We start from the raw sequence: 19833 nt of genomic DNA, 5'->3' as shown, positions 1-19833 counted from the left end.
GTACTTTGGGAGTAAGTTGCCAATTGCTTCTGGCTTTAATTTCCGCTCATTTTTGGCACTACTTGGGTGTTCGAATCTATTTTGTTCACTAGGTTGGTTGTTTGCTTTAATTTCTCCCTATACCCCCACCGGTGGTACTGGTGATAGTAGTTGTTTAACATCTGATAATCTGTGTTCTGGATTGCCAAATTAAGCGAGTTGTGGCTACTGGGCATTTGTGATTGAGTTCACCCTGTGATTGAGTGTTTGGATAAAGCAGGGGGTGATTTAGGCATTTTTTTGGGGGAACTTTTTGGACAGATTTGGGTTTAATTTTTGCCCAAGTGGGGGTATTGTCTGCTATTTGTTGAAAAGCTAGCCTTTTGATTACTTTGTCCTTGCGACTTCCCAGTGGTACTGGTTGAGATCTTTTGGCTATCGTTGTGGCTTATATTTGAAGATACTTGCTTATTTTGAAGTTAAAGTTCTTGCATTTGAGTTGCTGCCATTGACTTTAATTCTTTCCAGTCTGTGCACCAGTGGTACTGGTTGCAGGGTTGCTTTCCATTTCTTAATCATCTGTGCTGGATTGCCTATTTGATTCTAGTGGTTGTTGCAATTGCCTTTTGCTTGGCCCAATTGTTAGTTTTGATCGTTGAATTGAGTAATTGGCTGCCAATTTGAAACTAGTTGTTGAGATCTTGGCTGAATTTGTGTCCAATTGTTATGATTTGTTGTTTTGAGTAGAAACCGGCATCACTCTGAGTTTGTTTGAATACTTATTTTGGTGCATTATTGGGAGCTGTGCTCTAGTATTGTGGCTACTTTCCTGCGTTAATTTGCTTGTTACATTGGGATGTGCCTGTAACGCTTAAATTTGCTTATTGAAGTTAGTTGCCTCTGATTGCCTTGTTTAGGAGCATTTTATCCTTTTGGTCTCCTTTACTAAGCTCTTGGAAGCATGTGTTGCACTTTGGACCACATTGATTTTGAAATTGACTAGTTTGGGACCACAAGTGCTTATTGATTGCCATTGCTATAAGTGTTGGGGTATTTGTATGTCCTCTGGGTGATTGAATTGTGCACTTTGTTCATTGGGATGGTTTTAAAAATTGTTATTGCTTTGAATTTTCGGCTTCCATTATTTGTTGGCAATTGTAGTCTCTTGTTGCTTAGAGTGATATTTAGAGTTCATGGTGAAGCCACGAATGGCACCAGCTCCAGATGCGAGTTGAGAGACTAGAGACTCGGATGACCCACATTGACGTCACCATGCAGGTCTTCATTCACAATTTCCACTTGAACTGCCCATGTTTTGATGACTTCAGGGAAGTACCGTTGCCCCTCTTCTTTCTTCTACTTTTACATTATCACATTGAGGGCCATGTGTGAATTAGGTGTGGGGGGGGAATCATTGTGGTGCTAGTAATTTTGTGGGGAATCATTGTGGTGCTAGTAATTTTGTTTTTTTTTAGTTTCTAGAGTTTTTTTGTTTTTCTTTATTTTTTTAGTTTGTTTTTGTCCATCTTTCGTTTATTTTCTTTTTTCTAGTGGTCAGTCTTCATATGAATACCAAGTTTTGATGCTGGATTGTTATCTCTAATTCTGCTATTGCCAAGTTTTAATAATGAAAGGGTATCAAGTTAATGTGGTTGAATCCAAAAACATCTCTTTGGTGAATATCAATGATTGTTTTACTCTTATAATTTTTGGTTAACTTTCCTAGGCATAGGGAATGATTATTGGCATTTTCATGTGAATTGGTCCGGTTATTAATCTTAGTTCTCCATATTTAAAAATGAGGCTAGCAGCTGCAAAGTTCCTTTTGATTTTTGTGTTATTTTGAATTTTTGGTATTATTTGGCTGTGAATAAGAGCTGACTGTACTCCGCTAGTATTTACTACCGAGTAACCGGGGATTTTCACCAAAAGTGTTGATTCTCGCGTCAAAAGATAGTAATTCCTATGAGTACGTGGTCACGTGGCGATAGAAGCTGAGTAACCGGGCTCCTTCATCTGGCCAATGTTGGAGTTCGCGTCAAAAGGCTCAAATGGCTAGCGACTAAGTCTTTTGTTACTATTGAAAAAAAAAAGAAAAGAATCAAAAAAAAAAAGAGAGAAAAGTAGAAAAAAATTGTGGAAAAAAAGTGAAGGTTGTGTTAGTGTGTAATAAAAGTCAGCTTGCCAAATTATGGATTTAATGTTGAGATTTTGGTTAATAGTTGGACCATTTGCTGATAAATGTTATGCGTTATTCCTTCTTCTTAGATTAGTTAACCTGAAATTAGAGAAGTTTGTGGTTTAGAAGCTAACCAGAGTGATGTTTCTTGGACTTGACCATTGATGCTTGATTATTATTTTTCTTGGTATCTTGGCAATATGGTAGATGGAGTAATGACCATTGTCAAATATTGGTGTTTATTTGATGTTCTCATGCTTGAGGACAAGCATGGTTTAGGTGTGGGGGAATTGATAGGTTGCAATTTTATCATTTATTTTATTATTAATTTCCCCTATTACCTGACTTGATATGGATTAATTATTAGATTCTACTCACTTTTCATAATTTGTATTTATTCCAGGGAGTAGATCGAAAATACCATAACAAGAGCTAATTTGACAGAAAAGAAGGTTCAGTAGCTGTCCGTAGTTCAGGGGCATTTTAGGAACAAAAAAAGACGCGAGCCCTTCGTTGGGTAATTTGGGCCGGAGCCTTCTTTCCTCCGGAGAGCGCCGCACAAAGGAAAATAAAGGGAGAAGGAGGAACAGAGGACTAGGCGTTCTTTCCCTTAGGGGCTAGAGCCGCCGCACACAGTAGCCATTAGAATAGGAGCAATTGATATATGGCAGAGAATGAGCACTAGCATTAGGGAGTTGCTTTTGTTGACTTTTCTTCCCTTTTAGTTCTTAGTAGTTGTTTTACCTTCCTCGTACGTAGGACCTTTAGCATAGTTTTCCTTTTGACTTTTCCCTTGAGTCTTGGGTGGATGTCTCCTGCGCATGTCAGGAGCAATTGAAGGTCTTGGTCACTTTCTGTATTCTTCCATCAATTGAGCGAATTGAGCTCCCTTGGTCAAGGACAATGGCCGCGGCTTCCTCTCCAACTTTGCGTGGGATTTGTTCACCAGGAATGAACTAATTTTTCTTTTTCTAGTCAAGGAACAACGGAGGTCTTGGTTGGCCTAAAATTGTGAGATCGATTTAATTTTATCTTTTTCTTTATTTATTGGTATTCACATATTCCTTGATTGCTATGCTCATGGTTATTTAATTAATTGATTGTCTTGGATCCGGATAATTAGTTAATTTAATGATCTATTGTCAATTGAGGTATTAAATCCGTAATTGTTTAATTACCTCAAAATAGTGACAACTGGCATGATTAGATTTGTGTCAGGGGAATACATGGGCTAATCTAAAATAACCCTGGTAGTGCGTTATTTGGTTAGAATAGGGCTCCTCTAATACGTAAGGCAATTGAGGAATTAAATTTTACGAGCGTACCTAGGATTATTTCTCAATTAGAGCAGTGATTAACGGGCGTACCTTGATCACCGACACAGTAAGGAGGGGTTGACTGTCATCGCTTGTTTGATAGTTATAACCTATTTATTGATAAATAATTGAAATTGCCTTTGCTTATCGATGATCAATTAGGTGAACCATTGCTGAAGTTATTCCTTGACTAGATTCTTAATTATCATTCATTTGATTTTAGAAATTTGTTATTTAATTTTTAGTAGTTTCTTAGATTTTATTTGAACTTCTTTTATTGTGACCTTCTGCATAAAAACACCCCCTTGTCACTGTGAATTTGAAAAGAAACAATTACTCCCAATCCCTGTGGATTCGACCCTACTTACCGCTATCTACAGAAATCACTTTTAGTTTGAGCAGATTTTATTATTGCACAGGTTTCGACAACGTGTCATGGGGATTTCCTAGAATTTTATATACCTTTAAATTCTCAAGATTTCTAGGTTTTTTGTGATTATTTATGTAGCAGAATAATTCACAGATGTAGTTATTCACTTGAAAAAGTTCATATACTAAATGTGAAGATTGTATAAATGCATCAACTATCCTTTTTCTTGTTTGCGTAATCATTGATAGTTGGGATAGCCATCATATTTACACAATTATATCAATGGTTTTTTCTTTGCTTGAAGAAAAGGGAAAAAGATTGGCTAAGTTACATTAAATGAATAAGGAAAAGAATAAAGAAAAGAGAAAATTAAATGACAAAATTGGGTAAATACTTTGAACCAAAAAAAAAAAAAAAAGGAATAACAAATACGAAGATTGTATGAATGCAAGTACAATGTTATTACAATAGAATACTTAAGAAAGCTTAGGTGATAATAAATCATTGAATGCTGAAAAAGTTCCAAATCAAGATGAATCTGATATAATTTAAACTCCTTTTAACTAATAACACACTCCAAGAATTGTGAACCAAGACAGCCTTTATATTGGTTTTGTTACCAAACGTATACATTGTAAACCCGGGCTATCCTTCATAATTCGTTGGTACAATGATATAATTGATAGACTCAGTTTGGAAGCCAACTTTGCTATGTACAAATGATAAAAGTTCAAGACACATTGTTTGTTCGATCAGCTGTGGATTAATGTTCATAAATAAAATTGCTCTTCTATTTTTAAAAAATATCTAAAGAGCGACAACAACTTGCATTTTCTTTCAAGCACATCCTAATACCCCAAAGGTGGAAGAAGTCAATTAGTGTGAAGAAGCAAACATTGAAACTGATAGGGTGTTAATTGTTGGTCATTTTATTGTTAATTTTCCCCTTTGTCCGTACTAAATATTGTTTTAATTGTTAATATATACTTATATTTGGTATTTGGCCTGAATTACAGGAGATAGAAAAGTGCTAAAAAGGGAGGCCTTCTTGAGAAATATTCAATACGTGAGGAGCTTCCAAAAAGATCTACAACCATGGCCCACAATTGTGCTACAACGGAGCCCGTTTCCTGGGCTAACTAGGAGTCTTCTGGGATTAGCAATTGGAGAGACATCGTACAACAGTAGTAGCACTTAGATAGGAAATATAGAAATAGCATAGGACTAGCACTACTTTTTTTTTTCTTTCAAAGCCCAAAGAGCTTACGTCAATTTTTACAAACCTAAACCCCGAGAGAACCCCAAAAGCCGGTATCCTTTGAGGTCCCACAGGAGACTTATAACTACCAACCCAAACCCTCCCAACCCCGATGTGGGATACATCAAAGGGGACGACACCCCAAACCTCCACAACGGGGAGCCTGCTGCTAGTACTACTTTGGAGGGGATTCTTTTCGCTTTTGACTTTTCCCGTTTTGTTTTTTAGTATCTTTTCCTTCCTTCGTATGATGGGATGAAGGGAAGACATTAGATCAATCTCTGTAACTTTGCTTTTCTTTATGCCTTCGATCGAATTGAATTTGCCCATTTTCCAATCAATGGCCGCTACTTTCTCTTCGAGTTCGTGTGGGTCTTTCGCATTGGGGATGAGCTAAATTCTTTTTTCTAGTCAAAAAACAACGGATGCTTTGATTCGCCTAAAAATTGTGAGATCGATTTAATTTTATTTTTTTCTTTTATTTATTGGTATTCGCATATTCCCTAGTTACAGCGCTTGTGATTGTTCAATTAATTGATTGTTTTGGATTCGGATAATTAATTAATTTAGCAACCTGATGTCAATTAGAGCGTTAAATTCGTAATTGTTTAATTGCTCTAAAATAGTGACAACTGGCATGATTGGGTTTGTGTCAGAGGAATACGTAGGCTAATATAAAATAACCCTGGTAGTGCATTATTTGGTTAGAATAGGGCTCCTCTAATACGTAAGGCAGTTGGGGCATTAAATCTTACGGGCGTACCCAGGATTATTTCTCAATTAGAGCAGTGATTAACGGGCGTACCTTAATCACCGACACAGTAAGGAGGGATTGACTGTCATCGCTTGTTTGGCAGTTATAACCTATTTATTAGTAAATAATTGGAATTGGCTTTGCATCGATGATCAATTAGGTGAACCATTGCTGAAGTTATTTCTTGACTAGAGCCTTAATTATTATTCATTTGATTTTAATAAATTGTTATTTAATTTTTAGTTGTTTTTTAGATTTCATTTGAATTTCTTTGATTGTCACCTTCTGCACAAAAACAACCTCATTGTTACTGTGGATTTAAAAAGAAACATTTACCCCCAATCCCTGTGAATTCGACCTTACTTATCACTATTTACAAAAATTAACTTTAGTTGAGCAGGTTTTTATTATTGCACAGGCTGACAACCTGTCAATTTTTGGCGCCGTTGCCAGGGACTAGTGCCTAATTAATTTGTTTCCTTTTGAGTTCATCTTGTTTTATTTCTTTTTTTTTCTCTTATTTTTTTTTATATAGTTTATGGCTGCTAACATTCCGTATCTTGCTGATAGACTAGATTTTATTTCTAGAAGGAGTTATGAGGCTCATGCTTTTTCTAATGATCAATTGGTTATTCCAAATTGTGAATCTTATTTTGCCTCAGATCGTTCAACTGACATATACCGTGCATTTCAACATGGCCTAAGTGCTCCAATCGATACTTTTAGAGATTTTTCACCTCAATATCAAATGTGGTATGACCTTTATTCAAATGGGTATGATCAAGGATGGTGAGAGGATTCCAATTTTAATTATGCGACCAGACCAATGGATTTTCAACAGCAAGAGTCTCAACAACCATCATCCATGCCAGGTCCGTCTCTCGAAGAAATGATGAAGCAATTAATTGCTAATCAACAAAAGACGGATTCTGACATACAAAGTATAAGGAATCAATTGGGACAGGTGCAAGTAATGTAGAGTCAGGTGAGTCAGATGGTGATAGCAATTAACCGCCTAGAATCCCAAATCCAAGGAAGGCTTTCATCTCAGCCTGAAGTCAACCCAAAGAACGCGAGTGCCATGACCCTCAGAAGTGGAAGAGAAATTAAAGGGCCTATGGTTCTGGAGAATAAGAGTCAACATCAAATTCAAAAAGAGATGGAAGATGAAAGGCGTGAATTGACATCAACACTGAGCAAATTGAATTCTTCAAATTATGAAGAATTACCCTCACAGACCATCGTCAACGTTAAGAAAGATGAGAATGTGTTTGTCTGGCCAAGTGACATGGAGCTACAAGAGTCTCAAGAAAATGGATCTAAAGATGCAATTGAAAAGGAAGTTGAAGTGCAAAAAATGAGACCCCAACATCAACTCATCCAAGTGAATGAATCCAATGAACAATCTCCAAATGCGGTGACATTTTCTCCATTCCTTAATCAATATTCTTATGATTCTTATTCTTCAATTCCTGTTAATGAGATTGACTTTATTATATCAGAAAATTTTGAATTTCATGACAAGAATAAGTTAAAAGTGGCGATTGCAAGATATCTTGAACCAATAAATGCATGTGAGGAAGGAGTGAATGGAGAATTCAAATTATCGTTGACTTATTTGGTGCCATTTACTAGTCCATAGAAGACCGTAACTCGTGTATTCAAGGATTACTCTATATACGAGGGTTATTAGAACTATATAAAGGATGAATCATTAAAATGAGTCACAAGATTTTATCCTCCATGAACAAATATGACAATGTCTAGCTAAAGACGTTAAAGAAAGGCGCTCATTGGGAGGCAATCCAATTTCTGTTAGTCATTTGTTCGTTTTTGTTTGTTAGTTTAAACATGTTTTCCTTGAGTTTGACTGATTTCGGATTTCAATTTTCATTTTTGATGATTGGTAGGTGTCTCTCTAACATGACGCGCCCGCGTCAAGTCGTATGGAGAGCTCATGGTCAGAAGGATTCTGGCCCTCATGACGTGCCCACGTCAAGTCACCTGAAAAGCTCTTCACTTTGTGTCTACATGACGTGCCCGCGTCATGTTTGCTGGAAAGCTAAGTATTCAAACTTTGAGAAAAAATTTTGATTTTCTTTTAATCTCTAATTTTGAATTTTGAAAGTGAATTTTATTCATAATATTGAGAAAAGAAAAAAGATAAAAAAAATCCAAAGAAAGGTTTTTTTTTTTAAAAAAAAAACCCCAAAGAAAAAACCAAAAACTATTTTGTTTTTCTTTTTCTCTTTTCTTTTCTTTCTTTTCTTTCTTTCTTTCTTTCCCTTTTCTTCCTCTTCTCCCCCGCTGCCCCTGTTTCCCTTTCCTTCTTCACTCTTTTGGCCGAAACCCTTCACCGCCGCCCCTCTATCCAAACACTAGCGCCGCCGAGCCCAGCCTTCCACCGTCGCGGCGCGTACACCAAGCGACAGCCGCACGCTGCTCATCCCTCCACCTGCTCTTCTCTCTCCTCTGGCGAGCCTAACTTACCGACTAAATCCCACGGACTGCCACCAACGTCGCCACCTCCATTTCTTCACGCACAGCCGCCGTTTCCCTCTCTCGATCTCACTGTCCGCCACCACCATCGCCACTCCAGCTGCGCACCTCCACTCCAACTCAACCCATCGATCTCACTAGCTCACATGCACCAGCTCCTGCCAATGACCGTGAGCTACCGTCGTGCGCCCCCTGCCAACGCAGTTCGCCGGCCGTCTCGCCCTTTTCTTCTTTGCCGCGTCTCTCTCCTTGCCGCGACGTCACCACCTGTCAATTTTTGACAGGTGGAGGTATTTGAATTTTTTCCTCCAATTGTATTTTTTGGGTCCTAAATTGCTAGATTTTGTGCCCTTTTTCTTAGGTTTCTTGGTCAATAAAAGTAGGGGCTGATTTGTTTAGTTTTCTCTGTCCCGTTGAGCCTAATTGTTGCTCTGCTTGGGGTTGTTTTCTGGTACTGATTGCATTGTTGAGCAATGATTGGGTTTTGACTACTTGAGGCTTTTATTTCATCTGTAGGGATAATTTTTGACGGCACTTCTGCCGGTTCCTTTGTTTGAAAGTTATTTGGATGGTAGTGTGTCTGATTGCTGAAATTTAGTGATTTGTTTAGACACTAGCACTGCTCAGAGTATGTTCGAGTGGAACTAGTGGGATGTCCATTGCTCTTTAAGTTTAATTGTTGTGGTATTTGGAGCTGAATTCTTGTATTGGTTCAATTGTTGGGGGTCCATTGCTCAGCGATTTGTATTGTTAATCTAGTGGACCGTTTCTTGTGCATTACATTGCCAAATTGAGAGCCTCAGCTGTTGTCTGTTGGCTTCACTAGAGGTTTTTCATTTGTTATTCCATTGCACTTGGTAGTCTCCATATTTCTTAAAAATTCTATTTCTGGTTGATTGAGTAGCCTCTTAGTACCTATGGCGGTGATCCCGGCCCGTCTACCTTCGCTCCGCCCCCTCCAACTCCAGGGGCTGAGGACTGGCACCAGCTCCGGACGCAGATTCAAAATTTGGAGGCTCGGATGATTAACATCGACAACAATGTGGCTGCCATGGCACAGAATTTGGCGGCATTTATGCAGCAAGCGGGTTTTCCACCCCAATCCCCGCCTCGCCCACCACTTTGACCCGATTCCAGGGGAGTTCTATTACCCATTTTCCCTGCTTTTGCTGTTTCTTTGCCACATTGAGGACAATGTGTCATTTAGATGTGGGGGGGATTAGATGGGGTGCTAATGTTTTTAGTTTTATTTTTCAGATGTTTCCTTTTTGCTTTTACTTTTTAGCTTTTAGTTACCTTGTCTATTTTTAGTTTTTGTCTAGTTTTTGCTATTTGGTGTCATTTGATGTATTTTTGTCTAGTTTTTGCTAGTTGGTGTCATTTGATGTTGGATTGTCTACTCGATGCTACTATTGTCAAGCTTTCGTAATAAAAGTATATCGAGTTGATGTGGTTGAGTCCAAGAGCATCCCTTTGGTGAATATCAGTAATTATGTAGCCTTTCTAATTTTTGATTAACTCTTCTAGGCATTGAGAATGATTGTTGGCATTTTCATGTGAATTGGTCCAGTATTAACTTTAGTTCTCCATATTTGAAGAAATGAGACTAGCAGTTGCTATTTTTGTTTTCTTTTACTATGTTATTTTGAGTTATTGTGTTATCTAGCTGTGAAATAAAGTTGATTGTACTCCGCTAGTCATTACTATTGAGTAACTAGGGGTTTTCACCTAAAGTGTCGATTCTCACGTCAAAAAGTAATAATTTCTATGAGTACGTGGTCGTATAGCGATAGGAGCTGAGTAACCGAGCTCCTTCATCTGACAAATGTTGGAATTCACGTTAAAAGGCTTCGATGGCTAGAGACTAAGTCTTTTGTGCTATTGAAAAAATAAATAAACAAATAGCGAAAAAAAAGAAGTGAAAGTTGTGTTAGTGTATGATAAAAGTCAGCTTGCCGATTTGTGAATTTAATGTTGAGATTTTGATTAATAATTGGACCATTTGGTGATAAATGTTGTGCGTCATTCCTTCTTCTTAGATTAGTTAACCTGAAATTAGAGGAGTTTGTGGTTTAGAAGCTAATCGGGGTGATGTTTCTCGGATTTTGATCACTGATGCTTGATATATGATTTTTCTTGGTATCTTGGCAATATGGGGGATGGAGCGATGACCATGGTCAAATTTTGGTGTTTGATTGCTGTTCTCATACTTGAGGACAAGCATGATTCAGGTGTGGGGGGAATTGATCGGGTGTTAATTGTTGGTCATTTTATTGTTAATTTCCCGCTTTGTCCTTACAAAATATTGTTTTAATTGTTAATATATACTTATATTTGGTATTTGGCCTGAATTACAGGAGGTGGAGCAGAAAAGTGCTAAAAAGGGAGGCCTTCTTGAGAAATATTCAATACGTGGGGAGCTTCCAAAAAGATCTACAACCATGGCCCACAATTGTGCTACAACGGAGCCCGTTTCCTGGGTTAACTAGGAGTTTTCTAGGATTAGCAATTGGAGAGATGCCGCACAACAGTAGTAGCACTTAGATAGGAAATATAGAAATAGCATAAGACTAGCACTACTTTGGAGGGGATTCTTTTAGCTTTTGACTTTTCCCGTTTTGTTTTTTAGTATCTTTTCCTTCCTTCATATGATGGGATGAAAGGAAGACATTAGATCAATCTCTGTAACTTTGCTTTTCTTTATGCCTTCGATCGAATTGAATTTGCCCATTTTTCAATCAATGGCCGCTGCTTTCTCTTCGAGTTCGTATGGGTCTTTTGCATTGGGAATGAGCTAAATTCCCTTTTCTAGTAAAGAAACAACGGATGTTTTGATTCGCCTAAAAATTGTGAGATCGATTTAATTTTATTTTTTTCTTTTATTTATTGGTATTCGCATATTCCCTGATTACAGCGCTTGTGATTGTTCAATTAATTGATTGTTTTGGATCCAGATAATTAATTAATTTAGCAACTTGATGTCAATTAGAGTGTTAAATTTGTAATTGTTTAATTGCTCTAAAATAGTGACAACTGGCACGATTGGGTTTGTGTCAGAGAAATATGCGGACTAATATAAAATAATCCTGGTAGTGCATTATTTGGTTAGAATAGGACTCCTCTAATACGTAAGGTAATTGGGGAATTAAATCTTACGGGCGTACCGAGGATTATTTCTCAATTAGAGCAGTGATTAACAGGCGTACCTTAATCACCGACACAGTAAGAAGGGGTTGACTGTCATCGCTTGTTTGGCAGTTATAACCTATTTATTAGTAAATAATTGGAATTGGCTTTGCATCGATGATCAATTAGGTGAACCATTGCTGAAGTTATTTCTTGGCTAGAGCCTTAATTATTATTCATTTGATTTTAGTAAATTATTATTTAATTTTTAGCAATTTCTTAGATTTTATTTGAATTTCTTTGATTGTCACCTTCTGCACAAAAACACCCCCTTTGTTACTGTGGATTTGAAAAAAAACATTTATCCCCAATTCCTGTGGATTCGACCTTACTTACCACTATTTACAAAAATTAACTTTAGTTGAGCAGGTTTTTATTATTGCACAAGCTGACAACCTGTCAGAAAAATTCCCTAATTTCCAACAATAGTGGGCAAATTTAGATACCTTCCCGGTAAATGAATCATGCTTCAAAATCTACAACATAATGCTGATGATGAACTTGATATTTTCTTCCAGAATTGGCCTATTTCTTCCTTCATCTGGGATATGGTTCAGTAATTGATGCATCATTGACAGAGTTTGGAGCTGAAATTCTTTGAGTGTTGGATTGATCAACTTTCAGCTCGTCTACCCTGCTCTCCGATCCATTGCTCCGGAAAACTGCCGGACGATGTGGAGTTGGTAGGGAAACAGAACCAGGATTGAGCATGCAGACCACGGAAGCCATTGTGGGTCTTTTACTGGCATCTTCTTCAACACAGAGTAAGCCAACTTGGATGCATTGAATGACTTCATTTCTGGCATAAGAATCTCCAATGCTTGAATCCAAAAGAGCTAAAGTTTGGCCGCGTCTCCAATGGTTCCAAGCCTTTTCGAAATAATCCCACTCATAAGGTGTACATTCTTAAAAACTTCAATTAGGTAATGTCAATATTCACAATAGGCAATAGTCAATACTCTCTATTTCAAGTTTAATCATATAAAAAGATTGATTAATCTTTCTTACACTGACAGTGTATACAAAAGATTGTGATGATGTGTGACAAATGTGATGCATTAGGAGGTGAAGTATCCAAAATTAAAGTTTACGAACTAAAGTTTGAGTGCGTCTGTGGTTTAAGGGTCTAAACTAGAATTCACACCAATTAAACATTTGTCTAGAGGCAATTTGCCCGTCATTTCCATAAAATGGCAAGTCAAGTAAAATAGAACAAGATCACATGGAACAACAAAAAATTACTATAAGTATGTCTAGATTGAACCCACCAAAGAGAAAGTAGTCAAGGCTTTTGTTGGCAACAAATTCATAGATGAGTATCTTTTCTTCTCCTTCCAGGCAAAATCCCAATAGCCGAACTAGATTTCTGTGTTGAAGCTTTGCAACTACTACAATTTCATTTTTAAATTCTTCTGCACCTTGCACTGAGCTCCTTGACAGCCTTTTAACAGCTACTTCTTGTCCATTACCAAGTACACCCTGATTAAACATGCATGCTAGAATTTAATTGAAATATTAAATGTGTAGATATTCAAATTCACAAAAGCAAAATATTTCATGCAAAGACCTTGTATACACGACCAAATCCACCTTCGCCAATTTTGTTATCCACAGAGAAGTTATTTGTGGCAATTTGAATTTCAGTTAAGCTATACTGTAAGGATTCGGCTGTTAAGATTTCAGCAACTCCATCTACACCAGGGATAAGCAACTTCACTCAATTTATTAGTTCAAAAACCTCTGAGGTTTCCTGTAATTGCAATCAATAAACTTTACCACTTGTTTCCGGTGCCATTGCAACACGACTCTTCCGCAATCTTCTTTTCAGGAAAACTAAAGCCATGACAAATAGCACAACAGCAACCCCAATTAATGGGACAGCAATTGAAAAAGCTGCTCGCGGGGGGCTTCGCCCTTTGCCTGGATGAAAGTTAGTTTAATTTAGCTTCGAAAGCCAGCTGATCATAGGAGATCAAGTTTATTAAACTTCGAGGTAGAGTCACTCTGAGACAGCCTTACACAGACAAAAAGCTAGAGTTGAGATCCTCTCTATTACTTTCTCACCATTTATGTGCCTAAATTTTTCACAACAATCTATTTATGTCAATAATTTTACTTCCACAAGTAGATCAACATACTTAAAATTCATTCTCATTTATGAATTTTTTGTCATTCAATTTGTACAAAACACTTTGACGGTGCAATATGGGTCAAAATTATATTAAAAAAATGTAAAGTTTGATCCAATGGTAAAATTTAATCAATTTAATTTGAATTTTTTAATATACTTTAAACAACACCAGAAATATAATTTGGATGACCTTTTATTTCAAACATAGTATATATTATAACCATGTTTACTTAGGTGTAATGGAGAAAAAATTTTCTCCAATTAATGGAGAAGAGCCTAACCCAAAAAGCTATGCAAAAACACATTATTTGAAAGAATATTTTTTTTTCAATATTCTTTAAAAGATTTTCATCATCAATTTGCAATTTTGGATTCAATGCAGAAACTCCCCTGAGGTTTGAACATCTACAAGCTTAACTGTGTTTGGACCAAATTACGACTACCCATTGTATGCGAGGCTGTCCAAACCCAGTGATTATTAAGAAATGACAACAATGCCAAATATTTTGGAAATAAAACCACACAAATGAGATTGCTTTTTTAGGCCAAAGAATTGCTATAGAAGAAAAAAGGTTGAAGAAAATTATTTACAAAATTAAGAAGAGAGACAAATCACCAAAAATTCTTTAGCCTATGCACTTGTAGCCTTGTGTAGAAGTGCAAATCCTTATATCTTATTCGCTGGATGATTTCGCACCACGCATCTGTGGTCCTGTGAAATGGGATAGCATAAGTTTTCTTCGCTTTCAGAAGACCACGGATCTGAGATGGGAAATCATCCAACGAAGTGTTTCCTCTGCTGTGTTTTTTGTTCTTTTGTCATGTATTTGTTTTCATTATTCCATTTTGATTTTTTATGACCCTACATGAAGAATACATGGCAATATGCATAGTTATTAAACTCGATCGGACAAGAAATCCAGCAGAGGGACCAGGGCAATGGGCGACTACTTTAACCAATCAGTCATTGGTTGAACTAGTGGGTACTAAATTAACATTTACAAATATAAAATGGTAATAAAGTGTTTTTAAATACTAATTATTATACTTTGAAAGATATATAATGAACATACAAATATTAATAGAAGATTCAATTTCATTTTACTGTACTTGCACATAAATAAATAACACATTCAAATATAGAACAAAATTGTATCACTTATTTTCAAGATATAGCATCATTTTTATTATTTTATCTTTCAAAAATAAAATAATTTTTAACAACTCAAATATTGTAAGTTTGAAAGTTAAAAGAATTAATTGTATAACAAAAAAGTAAACAAGTTTATGTAATAAAACATTTAATTATCAAGTAAAAACTAAGCAAGTAGTAAAATTTTATACACATTTAAATGAAAATCCAACTTACAAATCTAGTCAAAAGTATATTACACTTTATTTCAAAAACAATGATCCACAATTGTATTAGAAAAAAGAACCCAGTCAAGTGGAAAACCGGACGGGCTCTGATTGAACCACCATGTCAAACAGGTTTGATCAGACCAATTCATTCTCCAATCAAACTGGAAATCCTTTCGGCCGAATGGTCGAGTCATTGGCAAGTTGCAAACGAATCGAACCGTCTACGAGCAACCAAATCCAAAGCTCGACTCGAGCTCGATGTGTTGCTCGCGACAACTCGAGCTTGATCAACATCAAACTCGAGTCGAGCTTAACCTGATCAAATCGAACTCGAATTCGAACTCGAGTTCAAAGATATTCAACTCATAGTTCATAAGCCGACTTAATTATATATATATTATTTTTTATTTTAATAGTAAAATTACATATATATTTCTAATATTTTATTATTTGTTAAGAAAATTATTATTTTATTCCCTTTTTAAAAAATAAAATAATTATTTTTTTAAACTCGAGTTTGAGTTCAAATTCGATTTGAATTTGAGTCAAGCTCGAGCTCGAATTGTTATATTGAGAGCTCGTCGAATTCAAGCTCGAATTTGAGCTTGATAAAACTAAGTCGAGTTTGGATCGATTAAATCAAAGTCGACTCGATTCAACTCGTTTGTAGCCTATTTCATTGGGCCGATTGTTTGAACTGCTAGGGTCACATCAGGTTCAATAACTATAGGGGATGAAATAAAAAGTAAAACAGAAAATCCATTGTGAAACAAATGTAAAAAAATTTTGTGCCAAAGAATTGCTGTAGAAGAACAAAGGTTGAAGAAAATTATTTACCAAATTAAGAAGAGAGACAAATCACCAAAAATTCTTTAGCCTATGCACTTGTAGCCTTGTGTAGAAGTGCAAATCCTTATTTCTTATTCGTTGGATGATTTCGCACTACGCATCCGTGGTCCTGTGAAATTGGATAGCATAAGTTTCCTTCGCTTTCAGAAGACCACGAATCTGAGGTGGGAAATCATCCAACGATGTGTTTCCTCTGCTGTGTTTTTTGTTCTTTTGTCATGTATTTGTTTTTAGTTATTCCATTTTGATTTTTTATGACCCTACATGAAGAATACATGGCAATATGCATAGTTATTAAACTCGATTGGACAAGAAATCCAACAGAGGGACTAATATTCTTCATGTAAAGTACTTTTAGATATGCAAATTAATATTTACAAATATAAAATAGCAATAAAGTACTTTTAGATACTAATTATTATACTTTGAAAGATATACAGTGAACATACAAATACTAATAGAAGATTTAATTTCATTTTACTGTACTTGTACATAAATAAATAACACATTCAAATATAGAACAAAATTGTATCACTTATTTTCAAAGGTATAGCATCATTTTTATTATTTTATCTTTCAAAAAATAAAATAATTTTTAACAACTCAAATATTGTAAGTTTGAAAGTTAAAAGAATTAATTTTCTAACAAAAAAGTAAACAAGTTTATTTAATAAAACATTTAATTATCAAGTAAAAACTAAGCAAGTAGTAAAAGTTTTTACACATTTAAGTGGAAATCCAACATACAAATCTAGTAAAAATTATATTACACTTTATTTCAAAAACAATGATTCACAATTGTATTAAAAAAAAGAACCCAATCAACTGGAAAACCGAACGGGCTCTGATTGAACCACCATGTCAAACAGGTTTGATCGGACCAACTCATTCTTCAATCAAATTGGAAATCCTTTCGGCCGGATGGTCGAGTCATTGGTAGGGTTGTAAATGAATTGAACCGCTTACGAGCAACTCAATTCAAAGCTCGACTTGAGCTCGATGTGTTGCTCATGATAACTCGAGCTTGATCAACATCAAACTTGAGGCATGCTCAACCTAATCAAGTCGAATTCGAATTCGAACTCGAGTTCAAAGCTATTCAACTCGATAGTTCATGAGCCAACTCAATTATATATATATATTATTTTTTATTTTAATAGTAAAATTACATATATATCCCTAATATTTTACATATATATCCCTAATATTTTAGTTCATGAGCCAACCTCCTCGTTACCAAAGCACAACTAAGGTAAAATTGCGATTTTGAAACCACAAGAGGTTAAGAGGCAAAACATTAAACCACGAAGAAGTACCATTAATTTACTTATTTAATATCAGATTTTAAACTAGCAAACAAATTATATTGCACTATAACGGAAAATCTTTTACATGCGTACAATACATCCTCGATCTTCTTGAATGTCTTTGTCTAAAATTGGAAAAACTAAAATGGATTCTTCTTTGCATTATGCCATAGAAATTTCATTTTTTTTACGTAATTTTGCAATCAATACCGCCCATAATATAACTCATGTACTATTTTAGTTACACACAAAAGTTAAATTAAAAATACCAAACTTTTTCCATTTGATTAATCATTGCAAAATTTTCCATGAACTTGAGCCCTTTTACACTATGTAAATGTTTCTAGCAAATTGAATGCAAAAACTTTCTCAAATGCACTTAATATTCATGTATGCTGATCAACCAATCAAAATAAAATTATAACATAAGTATATGATTTTTAAAAACCATATAATAGATAAATGGATAGATAACTAAATAAAAACGTAATGCACGTCAGGCCATCACAGTTAAAGGGATTCCGTAATGACCATAACAATTCTACTTCAACATATATTCAATAGTTATTACAGTGCTAATGCTTGCAAAAAGACTAAATTTACTGTCCTAAGAAGTATGACCACTTAAAATCTTCCATAAATTACAAATGATGATGCATGTGATCAGTAAGATGTGCTGATGCGGAAATCTTACTGTTACGTATTCAACTAAAATTTGACTTAGAAAATTCATTAAGTTACGTGGTGGTCTCCTTTCGTTTGAAAGTGAATTCACACCCTTCATCCTATATTTACATATTCTACTAACTTCAATAATATTAATTCCAATAACAAAGGTATGAATTTAAAATGAAGGATGTAAATTTAGTGCTTTTCATTTTCGACCTAGAATTTACTACAAACAAGAAATTGTAAGAATTAAGATTGTATTCAACACCAATTCCAAGAAGAGACGGCCATAGCAAGGCTGCAGAACTTACCTTCAGTGGAATTAGGAGGAGGACCGCCAGGAGAGTTTGGCGAGGCAGAGGATACATTATCATAGAAGCTGGAGACCTCATACCTCAGATTACAGCTTGGATAAAGTACTCTCCCTCCCTGCTTCTTGGAACAGCACGCGGGTACATCCATTATAGCCTCTCTGAGGCAACTTTTGCAGTCATAAGGGGATAGATCTGGTGTGCACTGCGTAAGGGTATACAATCTCTTTTGATCAGTGGAATAATTGCCTTCTTGGACAGCAAACTTTTTGCCCATGGTATGATTTGCAGCCTCATCCGCAGCGTTATGCAACAAATTGATCAATACCATTTTGAATTTGTCCCAGTCAGGTCCAGGGACATCGAATGGATTGCGCCTAGTCACATTCTCTCCCAAATCAGCCTTGGAGAAGATCGTCTGGTCAGAAAAACGTACCAAGCACTCGTCATACCAAACAATAGCAGCTGTTTGATTTGGGCACTCATGAAGTAGTCGTGTGTGGGCATCTGCGACGCATTCTTTGCAAACATCAGTGTGGACATCACCTCGACAGAGAAAGAGGCCATAGACCTTGTTTGAAGGGTCATCGCCAGTACTGAAATTATAGAAGCCATTGTTGTCTGTCCGAGATGCATGCGAAGACAGATTGTAAAGCAAGAAATTCAGATTGGCTCTGTAAATGCTGCCGGAAGGACTGTTAGGATTGTATGTAATATTTCCACAGTAAGAGTCAAGATAGTTCCAGGGGTCTGTGTCGTTGGAAGTGGAACAACAATATTCAATGGTATGGAAGCTAAGCAAACAAAGCATGTAATATTTGAAGTGGAACAACAAATATCTGGAGATCATTTCAAAGGAAGGCATCAAAAGAGTAAAAGGCTAACAACCTACAAACTAGATTGGTAGATTAGGAGCCAAATTAAGTATTGTTTGAGGGATCATGAAAGTTGTATAAGCCAGGAAAACTTATGGCCTGGGAAAACTTGACCTTGGCAAGTCTTACAACCAAGTCGCCTGGTCGTGAACCATCAGCTGACTGGCCTGTAACCAAGATTCTATAGTCAGTAGATGCTAAAGGTATCGAACAACGTCACTGGTGGAGGATAATTGGAATTTGACTAATGCTGAGAAGAATAAAGTGGACCCAGACTGAATCCCTACCTAGTAGTTCAGAGTTCATACTGGTCTGAGAAAGAGTTCTCTAGATACAGTTAAAAGGATAGATTATACATAATCCCCCGTGGATTCACTTGTTGTCACATAAACGACCTAATATTGCTAAATACCCACATAAATCTCATGTGATTTCATGTAAAGTGAAAATTGGAAAGAAAATAAATCCCATAATATTTTTAGTTACTAGTAGTGTCCTTATTTATGCATACTAAATCAATCAACACTTTAACCACCGTACATAAAATCATACGAGAATAATGTGGATAAAAGCAAAAACTATTGAGGGCTAAATTGAATATTCATGCAAATCGTAGGGAATTTAAATAGATATTTTGATTTTATCACACACGTTTTTATGTATGGTTTAATCAGTGTAACTATTGGTGCTTCCTGTCCATTTTTCATATTACATGAAACCACAGGAGGTTACATAAATATTTTGAAATCCTAAAGGGATCATGTTGCAATATGAAAGATTATTTTTGT

General features: G+C 36.0%; 1 protein-coding gene across 2 annotated transcripts; it reads right to left on the bottom strand.

The window, feature by feature from the left end:
* Positions 1–11897: 11897 nt before the first annotated feature.
* LOC113714012 (cysteine-rich receptor-like protein kinase 25) lies at positions 11898–19332 on the bottom strand. 2 transcript variants are annotated; one of them, XM_072048655.1, is made up of 5 exons: positions 18171–19332; positions 13318–13461; positions 13109–13233; positions 12810–13020; positions 11898–12454 (listed from the first exon to the last, which is right to left on the bottom strand). In XM_072048655.1, the coding sequence occupies exons 1-5, from the start codon at positions 19033–19035 to the stop codon at positions 12378–12380; spliced, it is 1422 nt and encodes a 473-aa protein (XP_071904756.1). In that variant the 5' UTR covers positions 19036–19332; the 3' UTR covers positions 11898–12377. The 2 variants fall into 2 exon arrangements, with proteins under 2 accessions (XP_071904756.1, XP_071904755.1); XM_072048654.1 differs by having other exon boundaries at positions 11898–12411; positions 18171–19331.
* Between the last annotated feature and the right edge of the window lie 501 nt (positions 19333–19833).

This window comes from Coffea arabica, chromosome 5e, assembly GCF_036785885.1.
Source record: "Coffea arabica cultivar ET-39 chromosome 5e, Coffea Arabica ET-39 HiFi, whole genome shotgun sequence".
NCBI classification, from domain to species: domain Eukaryota; kingdom Viridiplantae; phylum Streptophyta; class Magnoliopsida; order Gentianales; family Rubiaceae; genus Coffea; species Coffea arabica.
The sequence above is the reverse complement of the archived record's forward strand: the minus strand, read 5'-3'. Positions and strand labels throughout refer to the sequence as shown.

What these genes read in the sequence shown, in the direction of transcription:
- LOC113714012 (XM_072048655.1), bottom strand. Translation starts at nt 19,035, where the DNA reads ATGCCTTCCTTTGAAATGATCTCCAGATATTTGTTGTTCCACTTCAAA. An exon ending in TCCTCCTAATTCCACTGAAG is followed by an intron (nt 13,462 to 18,170) that starts GTAAGTTCTGCA and finishes ACTTTCATCCAG; the next exon opens with GCAAAGGGCGAAGCCCCCCG. An exon ending in GATTTGGTCGTGTATACAAG is followed by an intron (nt 13,021 to 13,108) that starts GTCTTTGCATGA and finishes ATGTTTAATCAG; the next exon opens with GGTGTACTTGGTAATGGACA.